Consider the following 9,455-nt stretch of genomic DNA (forward strand, 5'->3'; position numbering starts at 1 on the left):
AACAATTGCGGTGTAGACATCGTAGCTTATCAAAATATCTACCCTACCACCGCCTTTTCGGCTTTTTATTTTTGTTTTTAGTTTGGGAAGGAATGGTGGAATCTTGGATATGATATCTCATCGTAAATTTCATGATATTGATATTGATATTGATATTCCGTAAATTATTACAAATTTCTTATAAAATAAATTTAAGATCAATTTTATAAGAAATATCAACTAGACTTTATTTTTATGTTCAATATTATTTTTCAATGTAAATTTATCAATTTTTTGTTAATTATATTGTAAAAATAATAATGTATAATATATGTTTATTTAAGTTAAAATTAAAGATGTAATGTTTTTTACTGCAAAAATATTATTTTTTTGTAAGTTATGTTACGAATAAATATTGTTAAAATTTTAATGTCAAGAAAAATATTTTGAATTGAGGAAAAAAAATTTATGGCAAAAATATTACTTATAATTAAAAGTAATTTTTTTGCCTCAAATATAAATTTTGAAATGTTGCACATTTGACCTCCTCGTTAGTTGTACACAAAAACTTCTATGAGATCGTCTCATAAATTAATTTTATGATACGTATCTCCAACACAACCCGATATGTGAAAAATATTATTTTTATGTCAAAAATATATTTTTTTTTTTTTGTAAAATAGACTAGATCAACTCATATTATTTTTATAAATTTATATGATCGTCGCACAAAATACTTACTCTTTACGGTAGGTCGATGTCACTATTTTTGCTCCTTATCTCTTTGGGTTAATTTGAATATTTCAAACTAGAATTTTGGTAAAGAACGTCCATAATTCTAGATTAATACGATTCAAAGGCTGGACATGTAATTAATTTATATAGCTACATTCTGTTGAGTTTTGCAAAAACTAAAATCATTCTCTAAAGATTTTATCATTTATAAATTATTACATGGAGTAGAAGAGTATAAAACGAACTTATTTATCCTTTATAATATTTGTAGAGTTAGGAAATAAATATAGACAAAAATTTGTGTGAGACAGATTTCTTATTTGAGTCATCTATGAAAAACTATTACTTTTTGTTCTAAGATTATTATTTTTTTATTGTGAATATCTATTTGGTTGACCCGTCTCACAGTTAAAGATTTGTGATATCGTCTCACAAGAGACATACTCATAAATATATTAAAATGAGTAAGTCCATCGAATCAACTCAATCTTATGATAAAAGTTGTGTTGCGTTAAGGTTTTAATTCACTGGGTTATGGGTTAAGACGTATTGGGTCGGATTGACCGTCATTTTATTAAAAAATAAAAATATATTCACTATAAATATTGTTCATGAGATAAGACATGAATTTCTTGAGTCATTTTATTTCATTCGCTTAATTTATATATTAATTAATTGTGATTTTAATTTTTAATTATTTTTTATTTTTTATTTTATTTTATGTAGATACTGAATAAACGAAAGGTGATGGATTTTTTTGTTTGTTTAGACTTTTGTTAAATTATGTGTACTTTTTTTTTGAAACCTTGTGTCCATTTTTAATTTCTGAAGCTAATGATATTTGTTGTTAGCTATTTGATTAAATACATTATAAAATAGATAATATATGTATTATGAAATATGGATTTTGTTTGTTTATTTTATTTTATTTTTGACGGATTAGCCCGAAAGTGAGTTGGATTAAGTTGAAATTGATCCAATTCATCAATTAGCGAGTTAGCCCGCACCGCCGGTTTAATTTGATCGTGGATTGGGCAAGACAAGTTAGGTTGAGTCGAGTTGGACCGTTTTGACATCTACATTTAGTGATGTGTTTATAGTTTGTAAGGAACTAAGTACTCACAAATATGTTAATGTTTACATTATATGAACAATAAATAATATGATTACCGATATTGTCAAGTAAAAACATAAATTCTTAGCTTCATACATTATAAATATTATAAAGTGCATCCTATAATAATATTTATATAATTAATGAGTTTGTAGAATCCATATAATAAATAAATAAAAAACCGAGCCGGAACACTGGGATAGTTAATGTAGAAAGATGGTTGGATGTATGGGTCAATAAAAGCGACAAGAAGAAATATTTAATAAGCACGATTATTGAGCTACAAAGATAAATAATAATTAAACCATTATCAACAAATACGATCTCACGGGTCGTATTTTGTGTGACGGATATCTTATTTGGATCATCCACGAAAAAATATTATTTTTAAATCCAAGAGTGTTACTTTTTATTGTAAATATCGGTAGAGTTGACCCGTCTCACAGATAAAGTCTCGTAAGACTATCTCACAAAAGACCTACTCAATTTATTATTCTTTTCAGAGGATTATTTATGCTTCCAGATAATCTCGGTTCTATCTTGTAAACCCAAGTCAAGTCTTCTGGTTCCTATATTAAATGAAAGAAAATAATAAATAGTAGCTTGCTGGCATTTTGTTTGTTCTTCCAATCACATGGAGCTTGCCACGTAAAGAGTCTCCCTTTTCTTCTGTCTTTTTCATATTTTAAATGTCTTTACATACAACAAAGGCAGCGAGAGATGAAAAATAGTTACACGGGATGTATGTATGGTTATCAGTATAAAATAGTCAATTGAATTGATTTGTAAGACTGTTTCACCGAATTTTTTGTATTGTTTTGAATTCATCGTCGTCTACGTGTCCGGTGTAATTCAAATTTCGCTTTGTAAAATACATCAATTTCAGAAATCTAAAATATTATTTATTCTTTTTAATTTAAGGTTCAGATTTGGAATATTGTCTCTGATTAAATGTTTCCACTCAATCAAAACAATATTATGTATGAAAATATATGTAGTAATTTATGCTATACGAGTTATATATCTATGTTAATATCTATACTTCTATACTATTTTATTAAGTTTGAGACACTCAAAGTAACTATCTTTGGTGTCATGGTCTGTTTTAATATTTATATATATTAATAAATTGTTAAATTTTAATGTAAGTTATATGTACATAGCGCTTAAGACTGGTCCCACGTAACAATTAAAATGTTTTTGTTAAATAATCCAAATAGAATAAAACACGGAATCAACGGGCCACGTTAGCGGGGGCTAGGTGGTAGGCTGGTAGCCAGCCCATTAAAATCACCAATCTGGCCTAGAATAAGAGCCCAACCAGGAGTGACTGAATCTGTCTGTTTCCGTGTCAAAGGTTCACACTTGGAAACTTGCAGGATTTATAACCTACAATAAATTAGAGGAAGAAATTATATAAAATTCAATTATTAAATAATACAAGACATGCTGGTTATCAAATTAATTGACAACATTCCCCCACCCTTTTCCTAAATTAAATTAAATTATGGGAACGTAAAAAATTTCAAGCGAAAATGAATTAAAAGGTCATAGAAAAGAAGATATGGAGCAGCACACGTCATCATACTTGCATAAATGCTGCCATTTTTTTGGTCAATTGTTGGCATATATTAATGGTTGCACCCAAAATTTTCAATATTGCTACTCGTACTCTATTAATTAACATATTCTTTGGTTGAATTTTTTAAAAGAAGATGGCTTATACTCTTAAAAGATGTTAGTAGTTAATGTTTTTTTTCAAAAAATTAAATTTATTCAAAATATAGTTATTTGTATAATTGATTTGTAAAAAAAGATTTTTTTAATTATTATTTTTAGGTCGATCAATCCCCCAAACAAAAAAAAAAAAAAAAAAATATCTTACTTGGATCTTTGGAGGTGAGCGCTGCTAATCCGTTGAAAGAACAAGTAGCCCCGGCCGACCTCAGTTGAGTCCAGTAAGAGGTAAATGCATAATTGGCATGATTGACCAATGAATTCGGGTTGTAGCATTTCCCACCGGGTTGGATCGGGTCGCAGGTCCCATTACCCTGACTGCAAGCGAATGCCACGGCATCGGCCAACTCCGTCTTATTAGCCGTCACATCCGCCACCACACACCACAGTCTCCCGTTGCTCTCGGGTTTCGGCAGAACCGGGTAGTCGGACAACGGGGTCTTGCCTGATAAATCTATGCGGTACACGTGTGACCCGTTCGGGTACAACAGCCCGAAATTCCGCTCCGTACCCGGACCCGGCTTCATGTTCTCGTTGTACAGTGCGAAGATCATGGTTGGGATCACCTCGCCGGGGCGAGCAGGTGTCCCGACCGGTGGCTTGGCCATGAATTTCTTGACCACGTTGCGGTTGTAAGTGGCGGCGTTGTAGATATTAGCTCCGAGCTGATCCGGGTCTCCTCCACTGGGCCAACCCGTTTCTGCGAGGAATAGCCGAAGATTCGGGTACCCCAGTCGCTTCATAGCGAATATAGTCGCATCCAACATTTGGTCCAACAAATTGGTGTAGACCAAACCCGAAACGGGATCGGTGTAGGTTAGATTCGTGGACTCGAGCAAAGCGTATTCAAGGTTAATCTGGAGTGGTTGGTCTATCCACGCGAAATACGTGTACACATCAACGAAGAAGAAAGATTTGGTCCTATCCAAGAAACGAAGCAATGGTTTAATCACTTTCTCCCTGACATCGGACCTGAAAGTGCCGTTAGAGGGCGGGAATGAAGATTCCAGGGCATCCATAGCTAATGGAGTTCCGACCTTGACTTTTTTCAGCCCAAACTTTTTCACAGAATGTCTGATTTTTCGTATGGCTGGGACGAGTCTAAACCAGGTGGTGTTCGGTGGGTTGCTTAAGATTTCGTTCCCAACGAGAAGGTAGCGGATCTTAGATTTGGGATAGAAAGGAACAACATTTGATTGCACCCATTCATCCGCGAGCGTTTGGTTAGTGGAAATGTCGGGAATGAGGTTGTTCGGTACCATGATTGAGATTTGAATGTCGGTGCTTTGAATGGATTTGAGAATTTTTGGGTTAGTGCCGTAGATTTTGATGCGTTTGGCGTGGAGTTTCTGGATGAGTTTAATGGATTTCCAAGGGGCGGGGAGATTATTGCCCAGTTCCCCGTAGCACACCCCCATTTTCGGCTGCATTACACCACCTGAAATCAAACAACAACAAAACAGTCAAACGTGCGTAGATATACATTTCTCAGTGAGCGCGAACTGGGCACAGTTTCAAGAAACTTACTGGATAAAGAAGCTGAAAAACATAGAACGCAGAAGATAAGTGAAACAGCAATTAAACCCATTGGCGGCGTTGTGTCGATGTATAGATGTGGTTTTAATTGAACCGGAAATGGTGAATATAATCTGAGGATGATAGGCGAGAAAACGTATGGAACACTGAGATGTGGAGGGAGGTTTTGGAAGATATCTACGTAATATGGGACTTGAGTAATTTTCTGGCTTAGAGTTTTAAATATGTTATTATTATTTCTTCGTAGCTACCAATATAAAAGTCTGCACCAGATCCGGCCGAAGGCGACCCATTCAATTCACCCACTACTATTCCCTTTGCCCTCGGTTATTATTATTATAAAAACTTGTAATAAAAATATTCATGATTATAAGATTAAAATCTCCTTAATTCATTCCAAACAAAAAAATTGGGTGATAAATAGCAAAAGATGTTAGTGAATGTGCAACGTCGTTTGCTGAATATGGTGTAAAGTTGTTGCACATATGTTACAGCATACGTAGCTAAGACCCTCTTGACCTTGTAACTATTTTGTTGATGTGAGTGTTACGATGTTCAGATTTTTATTATAAGCTACATTCACGTAAAGTCTCAACTCATGAACATATGGTGTCATCTACGTTTTCGGTGAGTTCTATGAGCTGTATTGATATTTAAAGAAAAACGTGACGTTTTAAAATAAACAATGTGTTGGGTTTTCATGGGAGACTATGTAGTATTTGACTCTGTGTACGACGATTTTGCCACATGATGCAAATCTTGCAAAACATTTAAAAATGTGCTAGGAAACATATAATTTAACATCGATGCTTTTATGAAATTATAAAATTTAAGGATACAAGTATTTAATCATTTATTTGCATCTATGAGTGTTATTGAACTAGGTTGCATCTTATGATTACCATTTTAAGACTTATTAAATGTGAATTTATAATATATATATATATATATATATATATATATCAGTTATAATTTTATATTGCTTTGGTTTTGGCTACTTTATTATTTCACAAATTCAAAACCCAACTATAAATCATCAATTTAATCTTCAACTTTTGTAATTAAAATACTATATTTAAATTAAATACATGAGTCATGGGACCCAATATTTACAGATTTTAGCTACCAATTCCAAGTAGCCGTTGTAGATTGGTCAACTGGCTCTAGTGATTTGATCTCTAACGGCTGAATCCTGCTTGCATCATTTTGTCATTATATTGTTTGGCTTACGAACAAATCAAAGACGATTTTTTTTAGAAATTATTTTAAAAAATTCTACAGAAAAACTATTTTGGTGAAAAATAGGCCACCACCACGATTTTAATTATCTATAATTATTAAAAGAATATATCCCTTGTAAGACAGTTTCAGACGTTTATATACATAAGACGGATGGACTCGTCACATACATATCACGAAAAGTATACATTTGTTATAAAATGTAATAACTTTATCATTAGTCGGATTATACAGGAGATCCATGTGACAAAATTGATTCGTTAGACGGTCTCATAATAGTTTGTATCTTATTTAACTAGCTGTTAAACCTAATGATATGTCTTAAAACTCGGAACAAAGATTTAATGATATAATTGAATTTACTAATTACTATCTTCATGTGCATTTAAAGAAGGAACTTCACATGAAATTTTGCATGGGAAAATAATAGCCTTGATTATATTCTCATTGACTTTACTCTCTTTATTCCCCTCCCACCAAATAACCTTTTTACTGCCTTAATTTCTATCTTTTCAGAACCATGCACATTGCCTTTTCAAGTCCATCGACTTTTATCCACTTTTCACTACTTTTAAGTTTTAACACCACATTCATAGCATTCGTTGCTTGGAAAAATTTGAAAATCAATTGATTTTTTTTGGCCTCTTTTTTAGATCAAGATGGAAGCACATTCTAATATATTTGAAGTTTATTTTTCAATAATATATATTTAACTTACATTATGTTGTTATGTATAAAAGTTAGCTTATAATTTGGAGACTTTATTATTTCACATCAGTTTACACTTCCTATAATGTGGGTTTGGTCAAGGATTTTTTGCCCTATTGGGATGAGACCCCAAAATCATAAGATTTTGAGTACAAATCTTTTCGACTTCGTGAGATGTTTAGATAGTTAAATTATGTTTAGATAAATTACAAAACGACCATGATATATATGTTATTATGTGTCTCAAAGCTTGGTCCTACTAGATGGAAGGGATTTTCTTCTTTGAGTTTGTGGGGCAACGATACACAAATGGACCGGAAGAAAGTTGGCTTGATCTGTTTGTGAAACGTATGAATATGTGAAGGATACAAGGGCCACATAATATGATCTAAGAAACACACCATAAAACAAGAAAGGAAGAAAACAAGATACAACAGAAAAGGCACGAGAACTCTCTGGAGAATCAAGGAACAAAGCCTGACAAAAGAGTTTTTATTTTCTGATTAATTATTCGCTTGTATTGAACTCTCTCTTTCTTGGATATTGAATATACAAGGTGACGATTTTTCTCCGTGGACGTAGGCTGTGAAACGGCCGAACCACGTTATCTTCTTGAGCACTTACAATACAAGAACTGAGAAATCGAAGTAATACCAAAACACCATTGAATCACAAAACTAACAATATATATATATATGTTGAAAACAATTTGATTGAACAAGTTATTTGAAATGTTATCACTATTTGTATGATAAATTGATTTTGTTTTAACTTTTCACACGCGATTATGCTATTTATGTTATAGTGCACATTCTTTAAAAATTTAAGGATATAAAATATGACAACTTAATCGAACAACGTACCCGTTACCAGATTAATTTGCTCGTTAAGAAATCTCGGACCATCACAAATTATTTAGCATGTAATTTTTCTTTTAAACAACGATTCCTTATAGGATTTGAATGTAAATACACAGTCAAACTAAAAATATTAACTTCGACAAATTATAATTTAATTTAATTCTATAAATGGTTGTCGTATTGTCATCATACTAAATCCAAGTCGAGTGCTTGAGTTGGGTTCGATTGAGAAAGAGACTGGATCATAAAGATCCGTCGAGTAGCTTGGATAGAGGCTTACAATAATTTTTAATTAAACTACATGGTATGAGATGGAGCGACATAGATTTTGAGAATTCAAGAGAATGTGACATCGTGACAAGATAACGTAAAATCAATACAAAAACTTATATTTACGCCGCCTCCCACTAATGAGGTTAAATTCAACAAGAAACTCATAAGCTAATTGCTTTGAAATCGCATCACGATGTGCGAAATTTAAAAGCTATAAATCCTACTAAATTCAAACGGACTCTAAATATAACACAAGATTTAGTAAAATGATTTATTTTTTACAAAGCATACTTTACAAAATAAATATATAGTTTTTTTTTTTTTGAAGCTAATAAATATATAATTTATTACAGCTAAATGTGTGAAAGGAAAATTTTGAAATTAAGAAAAAAAAAAGTAAACAAAGGTTGTTACACTTCAATCCTCTTGTTTTATTAATAGTATATATAATTATAATATGTAAATGTATAATATCGCAAATGATTTCTCAAAAGAAAAATAAGTCCAATTTTTAATACATGAAGACAATTTGCATAATAACGACGAAGTTGATTGAATTTTCAACAATTATAATATTTAATTATAAATAAATAAATAAATAAATATATATATATATATATATATATATATATATATATATATATATATATAACACACACTCAGCCCAAATTCTAGCCCATCCCGGGCGTCATATATATATATAAACACACACACTCAGCCCAATTCTAGCCCATCCCAACTGGACGCCCAAACCAGAAGCTGACTTTCAGACGAGAAAATGCAGCAGCCTCCAGCCAATGTCCACCTCGACCGGAGGAAATATACCGCATTCGTACATGCTATTGTTTGCACCAAAACAAAAATAGTCCGATATTTGGAAATCTCGAACTCAATAAGAAATTTGTGACAGTTCCGAATTATTTTGAATTGTAAGAAGCCGGCAAACAGTTTGAAATGAAGTCATGCTTGAAGACCGTTAATCGTGAGAATCATGGAAAAACCGTCTAGTAATCTAAAAAAAAAAATATTCACCGAAAACAGTTTTTCTAAACATAGAATATTATAATAATTTCAGTATTAGTTGGAGAAAATTTTTAAATTTGACGGGGGAAGTGAATTATATAATGAGATCATGTAAACTGAAGTTATAAAATGATAACCTATTAATCTTCTAAATTAAATCGATGGAATATTTAGTTACAAATTGTACGAGGATTAAATTAAATCGGATTAGTTTCTCGAATAATCCTGACCATTCATCACAGTCGGGCCAC

At 32.0% G+C, this 9,455-nt stretch overlaps 1 protein-coding gene across 1 annotated transcript; it reads right to left on the minus strand.

Annotated features, from left to right (window-relative positions):
• Window positions 1-3,043: 3,043 nt before the first annotated feature.
• On the minus strand, window positions 3,044-5,529 carry LOC142553338 (putative glucan endo-1,3-beta-glucosidase A6). Its single transcript, XM_075663520.1, has 3 exons — window positions 5,093-5,529; window positions 3,714-5,003; window positions 3,044-3,217 (listed from the first exon to the last, which is right to left on the minus strand). Exons 1-3 carry the CDS (start codon window positions 5,151-5,153, stop codon window positions 3,180-3,182), a joined length of 1,389 nt encoding a protein of 462 aa, XP_075519635.1. The 5' UTR covers window positions 5,154-5,529; the 3' UTR covers window positions 3,044-3,179.
• Between the last annotated feature and the right edge of the window lie 3,926 nt (window positions 5,530-9,455).

This window comes from Primulina tabacum, chromosome 8 (assembly GCF_025594145.1).
Source record: "Primulina tabacum isolate GXHZ01 chromosome 8, ASM2559414v2, whole genome shotgun sequence".
Classification (NCBI taxonomy): Eukaryota; Viridiplantae; Streptophyta; class Magnoliopsida; order Lamiales; family Gesneriaceae; genus Primulina; species Primulina tabacum.

Excerpts from the sequence above, each read along its gene's own strand:
- LOC142553338 (XM_075663520.1), bottom strand. The coding sequence starts at position 5,153 with ATGGGTTTAATTGCTGTTTCACTTATCTTCTGCGTTCTATGTTTTTCA. Across the intron at positions 5,004-5,092 it reads TTTTTCAGCTTCTTTATCCA|GTGGTGTAATGCAGCCGAAA; the intron begins GTAAGTTTCTTG and ends GTTTGATTTCAG. Across the intron at positions 3,218-3,713 it reads GCTCACCTCCAAAGATCCAA|GTTATAAATCCTGCAAGTTT; the intron begins GTAAGATATTTT and ends AATTTATTGTAG.